This window comes from Nicotiana tabacum, chromosome 17, assembly GCF_000715075.1.
Source record: "Nicotiana tabacum cultivar K326 chromosome 17, ASM71507v2, whole genome shotgun sequence".
Taxonomy (NCBI): Eukaryota; Viridiplantae; Streptophyta; class Magnoliopsida; order Solanales; family Solanaceae; genus Nicotiana; species Nicotiana tabacum.
Window position 1 is genome coordinate 16,545,859 of NC_134096.1, and position 19,036 is coordinate 16,564,894.

The 19,036-nt window shown below is 37.3% G+C and overlaps 2 protein-coding genes across 2 annotated transcripts; one reads left to right on the top strand and one right to left on the bottom strand.

Annotated features, from left to right (window-relative positions):
* Positions 1-2,755: 2,755 nt before the first annotated feature.
* LOC107808493 (exocyst complex component EXO70H1-like) lies at positions 2,756-4,947 on the bottom strand. Its single transcript, XM_016633024.2, has one exon. The coding sequence runs from the start codon at positions 4,815-4,817 to the stop codon at positions 2,934-2,936; it is 1,884 nt and encodes a 627-aa protein (XP_016488510.2). The 5' UTR covers positions 4,818-4,947; the 3' UTR covers positions 2,756-2,933.
* Positions 4,948-11,966: 7,019 nt separating this feature from the next.
* LOC142171714 (uncharacterized) lies at positions 11,967-12,755 on the top strand. Its single transcript, XM_075235406.1, has one exon. It carries the CDS (start codon positions 11,967-11,969, stop codon positions 12,753-12,755), a length of 789 nt encoding a protein of 262 aa, XP_075091507.1.
* Positions 12,756-19,036: the final 6,281 nt, after the last annotated feature.

Below are 19,036 nucleotides of genomic sequence, written 5' to 3' on the forward strand. Positions count from 1 at the left end.
CGGGGATGAAATATAATGGATTGAAGATTGACCCTGGGGTTCCATCGAACCTAGGCACGAGGTTAGAACATTCGTTTTCAAGATTATTGAGTCTGAAACCCCGGAACTGACCACGACTCCGAATTAGCTCGAGAACATATTATCGAACCAAAATAACGGAAGGCCGAAATATCTGTAACCGGTTGGAAATTACGGTGGAAATCTCGACACGTATCAATGAAATCGATTAATTAGCAAATCATGAGATTCTTTACCTTATATAGATTTGTACCTAAAATAGGACTTCTCTACTATATAAAGAGGGTCTGATTATTTGTAAATGACATTTTGACACGCAACCCAAAGCAGTAAACTGTTATTTCTAGTAATTATTATCTTATCACTCTGTTCCGGCACCGATTGCAGCATCTTTGACTCGAGGGTGATCAACCTTCAAGGCCAACATTGTTCAACTTGCGTGGTTTGCATTTACTTTTTTATCATTTATTTCAATTTGAATCTGATTTATCATTTTTGTATCAAGTTAGATCATGTATCCTTCAAACCGCGTATAAATTCAATTGTTATCCAATTTTGAGGGTAAACAATTTTATTAGAAATTTTTTTAGATTGATAAAGAATCAAATAAACCAAAAAAATTGTTACTTTTGTATCGCTATTAAAATCTGGACAAAAATACTTTACCTAAAACACGAAAAAAAACTCCAGCATATTTATCATGAGTTCTCGAATAATTGCTTTGAAGTTGAAACTGTCTATCATTATTCAAATAACTCTACAAAATTGTTGGTGGAAGTGGGGATCATTTTAAATCTATGCATTGAAAGTCTTATTTCCCTATATTTTCAAGAAGGTTTAAGAGCTATGGATTAACAAGTGAAAGGATGAAAATTTGTGCTATTAGTGGTGTATACTAATATATAGAAGTTGTATTGCTTCTATCAATACAAACACACGTGAATACAATCCTTAACATATTGACGTTTATATTTCTGAAGAATATAATGACGTCCTTATAGTTTAGACGACCTTCATTTTTTGCCCATTGAAAACACGTTCTGTTTTATTATAGGAGAGGAGTTGTTCAAGCTTTTATTGTATGTTTGGAATGGGTGACTTCAATTTCTATTGGAATTCGTCAACTACTCATCCATTCGCAACTGTTGGTCCTAACTACCATAATAATAGAACAATCCAAACACTCAAATCTATAATAGACAAAATGCATTTTCACTAAACAAATGAATTTAGTTTAATTAGTCGTACAATTCCGGATTTCCAGTGTAATGTTTCTTTACACAAATACATTACCAATCAACAAATTATTTGTTTTATCTACACAAACTCATAAAATTTATCGGCCTCGTGACGAGGATGACGACGTTGACTTTGACACGGACGGCGAAGATGACCCACTCCATCTCATGCTAGTACCCGACTGCGAAATAAATTCGATAAGTCATTTTGTAAATCATGAGGGGCAAATTTGATTGCAATTACTCATCAATTCTCCCCCGTGCTTCTCGTAAAAAGCTCGATTTTTTGGAACAACATTGTTAGCTAGCGTTTGGTCATAAATTCCCAAATTTATTCTGAAAAATCTGATTTGGTTGAAGTTTGGCTTGAAGATGAAAATATGTTTGGACATATATTTTGGGTGAAATTTGGTTTGGAAAAATATGAAATATGACTTATACCCACAAGTTGTAAAAACTATCACAAATACCCAACAATACCATTATCAATAATATTCATTATATTATCGCATACCATAGTCCTCAACATAAATAAATTTGATACAAAATTATCATTTTTATAATGAACTACATGATAACTATCAGATAACCGAGAAGACGAAGCAACATCGTTACAAAACAATAAATGGTGGGCTCTTTTATAAAATACAAAAGATTAGGGTAATTTTTAAAAAATATAATAGTGATATTTTGGCCCAAAACCAGCTATTGAACTGGATTTGGGATTTGGGACTTGGGATTTGGCTAAAATGTAAGCAAAATATATAGCCAAATATATGTTTGCCAAATAAAACCCAAATTTATTTTGATAAAATCTATGGCCAAACTAGTCCTTAGTCAGTGATATCTTGACTTGATCTTGGGGTTTCAGCTCCATATGACCCATGAACTTTGTTTTCCATATACCTCCTCGAAACTCGAATTAAATTTGCTAAACTTAGACGAAATCTCAATCGTCAAATTCTCATGTAGTGACATCAGCACTTTGTTCCAACCCATCCTCTCATACTTTGACATGTACTCTTTCACCTTCATTTTGTGCTTTAAAATCCAATTGGATCCAGGTAGGAGCTTTAGGTTTGATACCTAGACCTTCGAAATAACCTAGTTTAAGTAGTTCGCTTGGAACAAATAAGACTAATTAATGCAACATCCTTGTATAGTTGTGCTTTACCATAGAGTTTACATAAAAGGTTGAGTACTAACCATGCAAACCGTAGTGTAAAGGTAGAACGCAGAGAGTCCCCATCTTCTATTGTTAGGCTCAAGTATGATTTCGGCAGCGATGTCTGTAATGAAATCGGCGAAGCGATGATTATTTCAGATATTGCGTCCCTATAATCGCTGAGATAAATAAAGTAGTTCATAACGTATCGAGTTAACGGTGAATTATATTCCTCCACCCGACATTGCCTTTGATGTATAACATGGCTCTGGCGGTACTAACTATCGGTACTAATAGAACAAACGAATACACCACAAATCTTCAATAGACATAATGATATGAACCAAGTTCTCATGCCATTTCATTCAACAAATGAATTTAGTTTAAAATTGGTCTCTACAATTCCCGATTTGCAACGTAACATTTCGATACACAAATACATTACAAATCAAAAACATTTGTTTTGTATACACAAACTTCTCTCTTATCTCATAAAATTCATATGCACTTATTTATCGGCTTCGACTTGAGGATGACATTGACGTTGTTGATACAGACGGCGAAGATGTCCCACTCCATCCCATACTAGAAATCAAAACATTAGCACCATGAAATAAATCCGATAAGTAATTTTGTAAATCATCAGGGGCAAATCTAATAATTGACTCCATTCCGGTGACATTCCTCACCAATTCTCTTCGGTGCTTCTCGTAAAAAGTCTGATATCTCGGAACAAGCTTGTTAGCTAGTGATACTTTGACTTGGTCTCTGAGTTTCTGGTCGAGTATGACCCATGAACTTTGTTTTCGATATACCTCCTCGAAACTTGAATTAAATTTGCTAAACCTTTCCTTCACTTCCATCGATGAAATCTCAATCGTCAAATTCTCAGGTAATGACATCAGCACTTTGTTCCAACCCATCCTCTCATACTTTGACATGTACTCTTTCACCTTCTTTTCGTGCTTTAACATCCAATCGGATCCAAGTAGGAGCTTTAGGTTCGATTCCTGTACCTTTGAAATGATGTAGTTTAAGTTGTTCGCCAGGAACAAATAGGATAGTGCCACGTCCTTGTAAAGTTGTGCTTTACCATCGAGTTTACATAAAAGGACGAGTACGAGCCACGCAAGTCGTAAGGCAACAGCAGAAGGCGGAGAGTCCCCATCTTCTGTTGTTAGGCTCAAGTAGTATGATTCCGGCAACGATGTCTGTAACGAAATCGGCAAATCGACGATTATTTCAGATATTGCGTCACTATAATCGCCGAGATAAACAAGGTAGTTCATGACGTATCGAGTTAACGGGTGAACCCCGCCACCTTGCACTGCCTTCGATGTGTCTTTCTGAACTGCCGATTCAAACTCCGACAACATGGCTCTAGCGGTATTGCCGAGCTTGACCAGTAATATCATCGCCTGAGACTTGACTACCTCCATTGAATCAAAGCTGAAAATCAATTCGATTTTAACCCAAAGCTCACAAATGGCGTCGTAGACGTCCAGCACTCTAAACATTTTCTCAAGTGATAACTTCTTATATTTGGCCACCATTTCTGGGAACAAGAACAGAGTCAAAGCCCCATCTTTAGCAATCTCCGAGAAACAGGATTCTCTTATGTTGTCTGAGGCAGAGAAGACAAAATCACAGAGAATCCTCTCACCGTGAAACAGAGTAGTAACTGCAATCTTAACAGCACTCAACCAATTCTTGATTTTTATCTCCAGTAATTCCCAATCCATTTTCTGAATCTGTGAAGAGCTTAATTTCTCAATCCCCAAGTAATACAAAATCTCATCGATGACTGATTTTCGATTAAGTTTGTAAATTTTCACGCACTCTCTTCCATAACCAGCTCCAATCATACAATCAGCTATTGATTTCAAATCCGCCATTACAACCTCTGAAACCTTCTCAATTTCACTATTATTATTGTCTTCAGAAACTTCATCTTCATCTAAAAGACTTGATAGGGTGGCAGTGGATGATCTTGAGGATCTTGACGACACCGTTTCTGCATCAAGAAAGTAACGACTTCCTGATAAGATAGTGTAGAACTCTTTCTGAAGTCTTCTTATGGCAATTTGCATGAGATTATGAGCTCGAACTAGAAGTTTAGAGCTGGAACTATCTTTGATAACAAACTGCATTGCATGTTGTAAGTCGTTAACGGCGTTAAGAAGCTGCTTGGCTTCTAACGGATTATCACGGAAGAGATTAGCGACTCTGTTATAAGAGGTGGTTGAGACAGAGGAGGAATCAAGATCCCATTTTTTGATAATTAATTCAGAGTATTCTATTGTTTCTTCCATTAAAGTTTCAGAAAAGGTGTTAGGAGATGATGAATTATGTGAAGGGGTTGAAGGTTTTGATGATGAGAAAAAGGGGGTCCTCATTGTTTTTCTTGTTGTACAAAAGAAAGAAAATAAGAGGTGTTTGTTGTTTTTTATCCAGAAAGTTTGTTGCTTTCTTGGAGAGTTGGAGAGAGATGTGAAAATGGTAGGAAGAGAAAAGACAGATTAATGGAAGATTGAAGAGGTGAAACCAATATTTATAGGAGTACTGGGACAGAAAGGTTGACTGAGACTCCGAGAGTAGATGAAGGAACAGAACGCGGTCCATAGCTTCGTCAAACAGTGACTTGTGATTTCTTTCATATTTATATACAAAAAAGTTGTCCTTCGTTGCGAGCGTATATTTAAAAACAATTCGTATCGATTTTTAAGGTTTAAAAAAAAAAAACGTAGATTTGTATATAAATTTATAACTGTATCGATAATTAGGGTAAGTTTGAAGGGGAGCCTTAGCGTAACTGGTAAAATTGTTGTCATGTGACCGGGAGGTCACATGTTCGAGCCGTGAAAACAACCTTTTGTAGAAATGCAAGGTAAGACTGCGTACAATAGATCCTTGTGATCCGACCATTCTCACACCCTGGGCATAGCGGGAGCTTAGTGTACCGGGCTGCCCTTTTTTTATTTTATTTTAAGAAAATAAAATCGAAAAAATAATGAAGCGTACCGAATAAATTTACATGTGAAAATATATTCATACATTAAGTTTAAAAATAATAAGGCATTAAACTTTTTTTTTGGCCTTGAAAGTATAAAAACGGTTACAAGCAAATAAGTAATTAAACTGAAAATCCTAATTCTCAAACCTATTATATTACTCTTCGTGAAACTAAATTATTTCCAGCATATTCACTAGCAAGACACAAAGTATTCTAGCGATTATGAGTAGCAAGCTACAATTTATTGAATATGTTTCATTTTTGGATTTTTCTTTTGAATATCTAATCTTTTATAGATTTTACTCTTGAGTCACAACTTAATTAATATATTTTCACTCATGTGATTTATATTTTCTTTGTCTTTGCTAACTTTCATTTACGTTGCTGTAGAATAGTTGATGGATCTATGCTTTGGCTATCTTTCATATTTTCTTATTCATCACCCATTAAACAGTAAACATGTTTAGAGAGTTTTGCTAAGTAATATAAAAGTACGTATAGTATGTTATTGCATTCAACTTCTACTAGTGACTTTTACATGACATTTGGAAAAATACCGAAAATTAGTCGAACCGTACAAATACCGAAGAGAAACCGGCATGAGTGAAGTAGTTTCGAAAAGTCTAACTTTGATTATACATAATAGAATAACCGAAAAATTGATATGGTATAAATTTTTATAAAATAACCGGTCGAACCGATTCATTGACACCCCTACTTTCCATTTATTTTACCACGCTTTCCCTCTTAGCCCATTCCACAAAGAATGATATATTTTATCAAATTATTTATATATTTGAAAATACTTTAACTTTAAATTTTTTATTTAACTTTAATGTGAAGTTCTTTTGTAGACATACAAATGATACGATCCCACAAAACTTTTATCCTTTAAAATTTTAAAAATCACAAGTTTCAAAAAAATATTCCTTAAACTTTGTGGCGAATCAAATTATGTCACATAAATTTTGACGGAAGGCGTATATCTCATGCTTTTTTAAATAACCAAAGAGGAAACAATATCGTATAAAGATGGAACAAAGAGAATAAAGTAAAAAGTCGAAGTATTTATTCATTATATTGCTCCAAATTTCATTTTATTAGCACTACTGTTACAATCATTGTTAAAGAATTTTCATGTAAGTTGAAGATATGTTGTACTCTTTACTTCTAAAACAACGGAATTGATGTCAAAATTAATCGTAATTTATGAAAGCCGCGCGTAAGTTGTAAGTTTTGTAAATTTACTTCAGTAAAAGGGAACGAATTAATGATTCAATTGAAAATGAAGTAACTTTCGTATTTCAATATCTGTAAGTTTCTCGCAACGACGAGAATATAATTTTGATTAATGGTGGCATGGATGGCAACCCTATTGTAAATCTCTCACTCGTTAAATATGTATATTAAAACAAATTGAGAGCCACAAATGCAATTGACCCAAAATGCCTAAAAAGGCAAAACTTGTCCTAATATAAAACCTTATCATTGGTTTGATTTTACGAAGTGTATGTCGATAACTACGTCAAACAATGATATTAGTATATCAATCAATATCAACGCGGAATCAAGGACTCCATCTTCCACATGCAACTTAAGTTAGTTCGTGGCCATTTTTAGCTAATTATCTTTTGAGAAATAGTAAAATTAGTGGTTGAGCTGAGAATAGAGGTGTTTACCAAATGGGCTTGACCGGTTGGTCATGAGAAAAAATAGCCCGTTCGGTTAGTGGGGCGGGCTGGTTAGTGGGCTGGTATACCAGACTGTTAATGGGCTGGGCAATTCCGGGTTCTAGTGGGCATGTCCAGTTCGAACCGGGCGGGGATCAAACTTCAAAGGCTTTCATTTCATATTCTCATTGCATAATAATACTTCAAATTAATTTGCAAGTTCTATTCTGTTTTTATTTTTATTTTTGAACTTGCAAATTAAAAGTTTACAATAATTATAAAAAAAAATAAGAATGAGTACATCACATGCTATACATCATTTTTGTAAGTTCTTCCATGTCAACATGAGATTTCTGGTTTCTGGCATTGCTTGAATCGGAACCATAAACCATCATATCTCCAATTTCTTGGTCCTCCGGTTCATCTACCTACATATTAACGACCTTGATTTCGCTGTTATGATCTTATCCAATCTCTGAAACACACAAAAACATCCAAAGCGTTGCTACCCAATGAGTGACGGATATCTCCTAGTTGCTGCCTTGCTTGGCTAAATGCGCTTTTCTGATTTAGCTGTTGAAATTGACACATTTAGCATGTCTCGAGCCATGGCGGAAAGAACATTAAATTGATTTGAGTTGATTCTCCACAAAGCCAGCGGTAGAAATTCCTTTTGTGCGGGGCTCTGTTGCCTTTTGCAAGTAGAATTGGAGTTTATCAATATTCCTGCTACTGGGTTGTTGGTACTCTCCTAGTGTAGATCAAATTAAATAATCTTCAATACCATCATTATCCTCCATAGCGCCGGATGAGATGTAGAAACTGGACTTGAAAGAATATTTGCATTTGCATCTACAACAGAAGAAGCAACAACAATGCTAGCATAATAATTATATAAAGCTTGTAAATATTTATGTAGATCAGAAAAGCAAGTGTCAATATCACAGGTTTCAGTTGGTCAAATATTCATATAAACATATAACACAGTGAGTAATTGGCGACAAGTAGCCATTTTGATATAAGGGTTTAAAATAGCACCAATTAGGTAAATAAGGGGGAATATGATAGAAATATTTCTTAAATTTATCTAGCATAGATTCAACAACAAAATTATATCCTTCTTTCTTCTTGAAATTATGGAGTAAAAGAAAATTTTCAGTTATATGTACTAAACCATTTGTAATAGTAGGATAATAAGCTCCAGAAAACTCAAGCGTAGCTACATAAAGTTTTTGTAAATTTTTCACAACATCTTCAATAACATTCCAAGTACTAGCTATTAACAAACGGTTAGGATCGGTACAATAAGAATTAGCAACTTCAATTATAGGCATTCTATATTTATAAAAATATTTTAAAAATAAATAAGTATAATTCCACTTAGTAACTATTTTTTCATGCATGAGTCTTGGTCTTAGTCCATTATATTCACATTTATCCTTAAATGCATTAAATCTAGAACTTCTATTATTTTTTTGAATTACACCAACTTTTCTAACTAAAGTGATCTTATTTTTAAATAATTCAAGGCCACTCTTAACAATTAAATTATAAATATGACATACACACCTCATATGAAATTTTCAGGAAGTGGTGGGCATAGATACAATTTTAATAGTGAAATAGCAACATTGTTGTTAGAAGCATTATCAAATAATATACACAAAACTTTTTCTTCAAGATTGTAAAATATAGCAACTTCGTGGTAGTATTACTTATAAATACACTAGTATGACTTTGATCTTCATCATATTTAAAAGCTATAATATATTTTTGCATACAAAAATTATCATCTATCCAATGACATATAATAGTCAAATAATCATTTCTATTAACAACACGACCAATATCAGAAGTAACAGAAACTCTAAAAGGAAGATTAGCAAACAAATAACAGATATATGTCCGATATTGTCCAAAAAGCCTAAAAATATCAGCTCTACAAGTACTTCTAGGAATAACTTTAAATAAAGGGTTATAAACTTTTTGAATATAAGTAACAAGATATGGTAAAGTAACAAAGCTAAAGGTAAACAACCTAAAACATCAGCTAATTCTTCCCGATCTTTCAATATATCGTATTTACCCAATAAACCGTCAGTACTCGGGTTAAAATTTTGTTGGCCAGATTGTTCATCAGCACCCCATATAATAGGGTGGTTATCTAACATGTGCCTACGAAGTTGACCCGTTCCCCCCTGCTTACCTCCGGTCTCATGTTTATAAACTTCCTGACAAATAGTATATCTTACATAATTTTTATCTTCTTCTAGTCTTTTAAAAAATTACCAACACTTACTTCTTAATAGGGAGAGGAGGCCTACCTACATCACCACGACCGCCACTCCTAGTATTTTGACTAGCAGTACTAGGTGTAGGTGATGGTGTTTCAAGATTATCGGGTGACTCAATACCATCTAAATTATCATCTATACCATAATCTTCTTGAAATAGCTCATAATCTACCTTTATATTTTTAGGTTAACTTTCAGAAATATGTGTAAAATTACTAGAAGAACCAGCACCACCTCTTGATCTTTTAGTATTTTTACTCTTACTGGTACCACCCTTACTAGAACACGCTTTTTTGGCTACTCTAAATATATCCATTATGTACATTAAATTTAAAAAAATTAATAATTTTAAATAATAAAATAAAAATAAACACCAAAAAAGAGAAAGAGATGGCCAATTTGGCTCATAGGCAATTCACCGACGAAAGCCCTCTAATGGCAAATTTAGCTGGCGGTCATCCTCCTTTGGAGGTTGATTTGCCTTCTACGACCAATCCTCAACCAATAAACAACAATTCAGCCATTAATCCAACCCTGGATTACTCCAAAATCCTAAAGCCTACTTCTTTGAACACCCTCATGCGCGTAAACCCTACTTTACAAACTGTCACACCAATTCCAATCAAACATGTAACTTTGCTACATGGGCAGCCTCTTGACAGAATCAGAAGTGTAACGTATGAACATCATTTAAGGTCTACAATATGCAGTTGTAAGGAAGTTTTCATACGGATGACCAGAACTTTAGGAGGTTCGTAGAATTATTCCATCACAATGTGGAATCAAAGGAGAATGCAATGTTGGTTTCTTTAGAGACATGCATATTTTGATTTGTTTAACACTGTTTGAAGACTTCATCAACCTCACCTCTAAGGGTTCTTAGCACTTGAAGGCAAAAGATGGATATCAATATCATATGAGGCCCATTATTTATGATTCCAAGTTCAAAATCAATGAAGAAACACCTTTGGCAATGGCATGGATCTCCTCTTGTACACCTTTGGTAATCCTTTACATTTGGATATGGCTACAATTAATAAGACTAGACCTAGTTGTGCTAGAGTTAAAGTTCAAGTTGATTTGTTAGCAGAACTACCTAAAAGAGTACGTATGGACATTAAGAATGAAGCCACAGGTGAAATAAGAACTGAATGGGTTAAAATTCACTATGATTACATTCCTAAATGCTGTAAAGAGTGTAGATTACAAGGGGATAATGAGGAAGAGTGTAGAAGATTACATTCGGAGTTGATGGAGGAAAATGACAAAAGAAAACAGGTGGAGTAGGATAATGTGGTGAATAAAGCTAATAATAATCCTCCAGTGAGGATCCTTACCAGTGGTAAAGTAGTAGGCAACCCAGCTGAACAATGGAAGGAGGTCAAAGACAATCGAGTGAAGGTTGTGAACAGTTGTAATGACGTTCAAAATACTAATGGAAAAGAAATTGTCCCAGCTGACATGGGGAGAAGGAAGGTGACAACCAGTTAGCTTTGGTAGAGAAGGATACTGTTCATCATAGCCCTAAACCTAGCACTACGAGTACTGGGAATTTAAGTCTAGCTGCGCCTGTTTTTAAACCTACTTAGCCTGGGATTGGGCCATCCAAAGAAGGAGATAATGCAAGTATAAATTGTAATGACAAGGATGAGGGATATGCAACAGTGAATGAGTCCACTACTCAGTGGGTAAATCGTGCTTTTGGTGCTAATAATACTACAACGAATGAAGGCAATGCTACAGATATAAATACGTAGATAAGAGGTGATAACTTAGCTAGATTTGTCACTACAAACCAGTCGTGTCAAGAAGTTTCTTCTCAAACACAAGAAATTGGTAATGTACTACTGGAAAAGCTATGGAGTGATCAAGTAGAATAATTTTCAGAAGAAGAAGGGGAAATTCAAGATGAGAAAGATCAGATCAGGTGGAGGACGATGATCAATTGGTGGATAATGATGACAAGGAAATGGCAGATGAGGAAGATGATCAAGATAACCTTAGTTGTGATACTAATGTCAATAAGGAGGTGAATGTATCTAATGTAGGAGGTGATGCAATGAAGAAATCAATAGTGCATGAAATCAGCTCAAAAGAGCGAGAAAACTTTCCCAAAACTAATGAAACAGTAACTATACCTAACCCTAGCCCGATAGGAGAAACCCTAGCTATAGTGAACCCTAATGTCGCTGGCAATGTTAATGGTGCTGTTTTAGCTAGGAAAAAGATACCAGTGGTGTCCAGTTCCCCTAAAAATCAACCCCTAAACGTGGCCAAAGAAACTTTAAATAATTTGTTAATTCCTAAGCCTGTGCTGAATCAAGTGGTGCATCAAAATGTAGAAATGGAGGAGGATGATCAATAGGGAAGAGCAGGTAAATACCTTGACGAAGAATCTACTGCTCAGAACTTCATGAATGATGCAAGACAAGGGGATTTATCTCCAAGACAAATTGACAAAGTTAAAGTAGTTGGTAAGGGAAGGAAAACGCAACATAAGGAAAATTCTAGTGTCCCTGGCACTAGAGTACAAACAAGAAGGGCCCTTACTAAATCTAGTAATTAGTAATGAATGCTATTATCTGGAATATAAGGCTCGTCAATACAAAGAAAGCTTTTGAGAGGTTTGTCACAATGCATAGACAATATGAATTTCAGTTCATTGGGTTGATGGAGCATGTGCAAAATGCTAACAAAGTGGAGAAGTATAGAAGAAAGTTAGGAATTCATCATGCTTTTGTTAATATATCAAACAAGGTTTGGGCTTTTGTGGAGGAAGATTATGAGGTTGATATATTGTTTGACATGGAACAACAACTTACACTTATATTATTTAATCCTCTTTCACAAAAGGATTTTATAGTCACTCTTGTGTATGCCAAATGTGATGCAATTGAGAGGATAGAACTGTGGGATTCTATGTATGCTCTAGCTCAAGACATGAATGTTCTTTGGCTTGTTGATGGTGACTTCAATGTAATTGTTTATGAGGAAGAGAAGATTGGGGGGATTCCAGTGTCTTTGAATGAAGTTGAAGATTTTAGGCATTGCATAAACACTTGTAACCTTTTTGATTTAGACTTCAAGGGTAGTATTTATACATGGTGGAATGGGAGAACAAATGACGATCGCATATCCAAGAGATTAGATAGATGCTTGGCTAAGATAAAGTTTAAACATATGCTTCATGGAGTGGTGGCTACTCATTTGTCCAAAACAAGTTTTGATCACTGTCCTTTGATCATCTCTTGTGACTTAAATGCAGCACCTATCAAGAAATCTTTTAAATTCCTGATGTTCTCGATTAAGCATCAAACATTCCTAGATGTTCTTAAAGAGAACTGGACATCAGATTAAAGTGGTAATCCTTTTATTTTTTTTAAATTACAAGATGAAATGGCACAGTGGAGTAAGGTTACTTATTGTAACATTTTTCAAAAGTAGCTAGTCTTGAAGAACTTGTGATTGTGCATGAACAAAGTTTGAATTGCAACCTACACCGCACAATAGGGAGACACTTTTGAAAGTGAATGATGAGTTTATTAGATATCTTCAACTGGAAGAAGAATTATGAAAATGAAAGGCTGGTATGAATTGGTTCCTAGATGGTGACAGGAATAATAAGTTCTTCCAATGCTCAGGTGAATGGGAGAAGAAAGAGATTGCAAGTTAAAACAATACAAAATAGTGGAGGCCAATGGTTGGAAACTACTGAAGATATGGCTGAGGAAGCAGTTAATTTTTTCCAAGCACAATTTCATAAAGATAAGGTACCTACTACTTTTGGTATTCTTGATCACGTACCTAGAGTTAATTTTTTCCAAGCACAATTTCATAAAGATAAGGTACCTACTACTTTTGGTATTCTTGATCACGTACCTAGCATGGTGGAGATGGGGCAGAATGATAACCTTATAAAGCAGCCAACAAAAGAGGAGGTGAAAAAGGCAGTATTTGGGCTAAATGGTGATAGTGTTGGAGGTCCAGATGGTTTCAATGAGTGTTTTTATCAAACATGCTGGGAAATCATTAGCGAGGATATATTTTATATGGTTAGAGCATTCTTAAATGTCCAGTAATTGCTAAAATTTGTGACTCACACAAATTTGGTTTTCTACCAAAGAAGAAAGAAGTAGCAACATTTTCGAATATGAGGCCAATAAGCTTAAGTAGCTTCATTAATAAACATTTTTCAAGGGTCATTCATGAAAGGTTGGTTGATCTTTTTCCTAACTTGATTTATGATGAGCAAGCATGCTTTGTAAAAGGAAGGAGCATTGTAGAGAATGTCATACTTACTTAAAAGATCATAAGGGTGGGCCGAATATGGTGATCAAACTTGATATGATAAAGGCATATGATATGCTTTCTTGGTTGTTCTTGACAAAAGTATATATATTGAGGAAGATAGGATTCTGTGAGAGATTCATTGACTTGATATATGGAATTGTGTCCAACAATTGGAACTCGGTGCTTTTGAATGTGTAGCCCTATGATTTCTTCAAATCTACTAGAGGTTTCAAGCAAGGAGATCCATTGTCTCCGACACTATTTATTCTGGAAACTGAGGAATTGTCTAGGGGTCTTAATGATTTACACATAAATTTGTACTTTTGTGGCTTTGGATTGCCAAAGTGGAGTCCAAAGATTAACCACTTGGCATATGCTGATGATATTATCATTTTTTTTCCTCTTTAGATGCTACATCTTTGCAACTTGTTATGGAAGTTTTAAGTTCCTATGAAGTTACTTCTGGGCAGCTTATCTATAAGGACCCATAAAAATTTAAACCAAAAATTCGGGGTTTCGTGGTGCCACGGTTCGGACTTTTTGGATTGAACAGTACCCCATAGACTTAGAGGAAAATGTTTCTCAGAAGAACGCATTTCTGCGGCCCATTATGCGGCCGCATAATCACTCTGCGGATCGTATAATGACCGCAGAGTGAAGCAGAAAGTTTGGCCAATGTGAGGTCAGTTTTGCGGTCGATTATGCGACCGCATAATCGATATGCGGATTGCATATCAATCGCATAATCCCTCTTGAGCTTTTGCGGAGGGAGTTCTGCGGTGCATTATGCGACCGCAGAACGAGTATGCGGACCACATACTTGTCGCATACCTGGGCCGTAAGTTCAGGCCCCTGAGGGACATTTTTGCGGTCACTTTGCGGACCGCATAACCATTATGCGGTTGCATATGTGACCGCAGACCTGTGTCGGGGCACCCATTTTCTTAATTTAAAATTCGACCCCCATTCCGTTAAAATACCTCTTAGGTCTATTTTGAGCTCATTTTCTGATGTTTCTAGAGTGGGAAAGAGAGGGTTCAAGAGAGAGGGCCTAAGTTTTCATCAAATTAATCTTCAACCATCACTCAAAGCTAGAAAATATTCAAGTAGAGTACCAAATTTTTCATCCAAAAAGGTAAGACTTCATCACCCCAACTCTTAATTTCAAACATAGCTATAATGGAGTATTAGTGTGATACTTCATGGGTATGAGGGTGGTTTATCTTGCATACATGTGATAAAGAGTGTGAGGAAAAAGTGAGCTAGAACCATGAACGTTTTCCTAATTCTGGGTTTAATTTGTATATTGCTAAAATAGATTGTGGTTGCTAATAGTTCCGGATAATTGTAGAGTCTAAAGAAGCGCAATTGAGGTATGTATGGCTAACTCTCTTCTTCCTAGAATCGAACTCCTGGTGTCTGAATTATGGGTGTAAGTTCTTACTTTATCATACTAGAATTGTTTGTCTTAATGTGTTGTATTGAAAGATTCATGTTCCCTAATTGTTTTAGATGGTTACCATGTCATCATGCTATTTGAGAACGTAATTATGTTGTTTCCAAGCTCCTTCCCTTATATGTGCAATGCCTTATGTGATGATGTTATTTGAGCGGATAAAAAGGGAAAATACTTGAATTGTAAAATGTTCCCAATTGATAAGAATTACTTAATAAATGAGGCTGGTTGTGCCATGTAATGAAAGATGGGAAAGAAATGTGAACTGAGTGAATACTTGAAAGAGGTTATGTCTCAAGTGAGATGGCTTAGTCGATCGGGCCGAGATCGGATGCCATGCCGTACACATGGTGGCATTTGTGTTGGAATTATTGATTTACATTGTGGATATGGATATGTCTCACTTGGGATGGCTTAGCCGGTCGGGCCGAGATCGGACTCCGTGTAAAAACACGGTGGCATTGTGAGTTATGTATTTGGCAGTAAATATCATTAACCTAAGAAGATGGAAAGATTGAATTGGAAATTATGTGATCCTTATCTGGTGATTCTTTGTATTTTTGTGAAGTACTTATTGATTGTTATGACTGCCTTCTCTTTGTTTCACTGTTCATTCTACTAAGATTAGTGTTTGCCTTACATACTAGTACTATTCGACAGTAATAACGTCCCTTTTTCCGGGGGTGCTATATCTTTGAATGGATGTAGGTGTCTCCATCGCAGATAGCGCTGATCGCAGATAGTGGTGCTCTCCCTCTCACTCATCACAACAGTCTTGGTGAGCCCCATTTCTTCCTGGGGTCATGTAGTCCTTCTTCTGTATAAGTTTTTATATTTTGAGGTATAGCGGGGGCCTTTGCCGGCATAGTCATGTTGCTCTTTTGTACCCTTAGAGACTCTATAGACATTTATGTGGGTCATGTATGTATGTTGGGGTGGTCGTTGGACCGAGCTGTATTTTGGAAACTTAACTATGGCATAATGCATATAATTAAAAAAAAAAAGAGCTAGCAACGTTTATATATTTATATAACTGATCCCTCCCCTGTTTTATAAATGGTGACGCATTCCCTTTTTGGATAATGAATGAGTCAGGTAGGAAAGGTTTTCTAGGCTTGCTCGACCGGATTCACTCGATTGAGCGCTGGTCGCGCTCCCCGAGCTTGGGGCATGACAAACTTGGTATTAGAACCTAAGGTTTTAAAGTGTCCTAGGATGTCTCGGAGCCATGTCTAGTAGAGCCCTTCTTATCGGTGTGTTGTCGACCACATCTATAATTAGGGGGCTATTTGGACATTTAAGAATGATACCCTTCATTGTTGTTCTATATCGTGCAATAGAGCGAAACGTGAGGTTGTTTGCCCCTAACTCGTGCATTGTTCTAACTTTCAGTAAATGGCACCTAAGAAGAGAGCGAGAATTGGCCAAGAAGCCAATGCCACACCATGAGTGGTTGTTGATACCTTACTTGTTAATGCGGGTGAGGATAATCCCCCTACTATCACAGTGCCTGATTCGTCTACTCTAGAACAGACTACCCCAGTTCCTACACCCGCGGAGGGTGCCACAATCCCTCCCGCCGATATACCTGTTCCACCTACAGCCCCAGCTCCTGGTCCCGGTATTTCCAATGGGGATCTTAGAGGAGCTATTCAGATGCTAACTCAGTTAGTAGCTTCTCAAGCCCAGAGGTCAAATATTCCACCCACCTTATTTAGCTCGCAAGAGGATTCTTCTAGTTCTAGGGTAAACAGGTTCCTTCAGTTAGACCCTCCAGTGTTCATAGGTACTGATCCCGGGGAAGACCCTCAGGATTTCATTGATAAGATACATAAGACTCTCCGAGTTATGCGTGCTACGGAGACAAAAGGAGTAGATTTGGCCTCCTATCGTCTGAAAGGGGTGGCATATTCCTGGTTTGTAATGTGGGAAGATTCACGTGAGGAGGGGAGCCCTCCGGCGAGATGGAGTAAGTTCGCGGATGTCTTCATAGACCATTTCTTGCCTGCTGAGACTAAGGAAGACCGTGCTGTGGAGTTTAAGACCCTTAAACATTGTAGTAGGAATGTGTGAGAGTATCACATGGAGTTCGTGTGCCTGTCGAAGTATGTTGTTCATATGATGCCGACTATGAAGGCAAGAGTGCGTCGATTTGTGTAGGGCCTTAGCCCTTTGGTTATTAATGAGGCTGCCACAACTGCTCTAAATTTTGACATTAACTATGGAAGGATGGTGACATTTGCCCAAGCTACGGAGGCTCGAAAGTTAAAGCTCAGGATGGACCGGGAAAGTAGTGGTAGGGCCCGATCAGCGGACAACCTTGGGGATTCATTCGGAGGTGGGAGATCAGCTTTTCGGGGAGGATCATCAAGGCCATCCTAATCTTATGCTCAGTCTTCAGCTAGTACCCCACCATCAGGGCACGGTCAGCAGCAGATGAGTCACTTTAGGCCCGGTCATGGCAGCAGGGGGTCCCACTATCAGGGCCGATAAGGAGGGAGATTCCAGCAGCAGTAGAGGGCCCCATGCCCTAAGTGTGGGAGGATACATTCGGGAGTCTGCTACCTGGACATGCAAGTATGTTATAGATGCAGAATGAGAGGCCATATTCAGAGGGAGTATCGTGCATCCCGTCAGGGTGCAGGTAGGGGCACAACTCAGTCATCCAGTCCTACAGCCGCTACATCTTCAGCACCCCCTCCAGCTTGAGGCTCTCCAGCACCCACGGGGCGTGGTGCATCTAGGGGTGGTGCACAGAGTTCGGGAGGACCCAGCCGATTCTATGCTATGAGTGGTCGACAGAGTGCAGAGGCTTCCCTAGATGTCGTCACAGGTATATTGACTGTTCAATATCATGCTGAATATGCCCTTATTGATCTCGGATCTTCTTTGTCCTATGTTACTCCTTATGTTGCTACGAGCTTCAGGATAAAACGAGAATAGCATAATGAGCCGTTCTCTGTATCTACTTCGGTTGCCGAGTCTATTATGGCCGCACGAGTTTATAGGGATTGTGTTGTCACGGTGGCCGGTTGGGATACCATGGCCGATCTTATTGAACTGGGAATGATTAATTTTGATGTAATAATGGGAATGAATTAGCTTTATTCATGTTTTGCCAAACTCGATTGCCGAGCCAAAATCATGAGGCTTGAGTTTCCTAACGAGCCAACTGTTGAGTGGGAGGGGAATAATGTTATGCCAAAAGGTAGGTTTATTTATTACCTTAAGACCACAAAGATGATCAGGAAGGGGTATATTTACCATTTGGTCCGAGTTACAGATACCACTGCTGAGGTGCCTACCCTTGAATCTGTACCAATTGTGAATGAATTCTCCGATGTATTTCCGGATGAGCTCCCTGGAATTCCTCTAGACATGGAGATTGATTTTGGTATTGATATGATGCCGGGCACACATCCTATATCCATTCCACTGTATAGAATGGCGCCGACAGAATTAAAAGAGCTAAAGGAACAACTAAGGGATTTGCTAGAGAAAGGTTTCATCCGACTGAGTATGTCACCTTGGGGCGCACCAGTTCTCTTTGTCAGAAAGAAAGATGGATTGATGCGGATGTGTATTGATTACCGACAACTCAACAAGGTCACAATAAAAAACAAATACCCATTGCCTAGAATAGATGATTTGTTTGATCAATTACTAGGTGCTAAGTTCTCCAAAATTGATTTGCGGTCCGGGTACCATCAATTGAAGGTAAGGGAGAAGGATATTCCGAAAATAGCTTTTAGAACCCGGTATGGGCACTTTGAATTTTTGGTAATGTCTTTCGGGCTAACAAATGCCCCGGTAGCTTTCATGGATCTTATGAATCGAGTCTTCAAGCCGTTCCTCGACTCCTTTGTGATAATATTCATTGACGACATCCTTG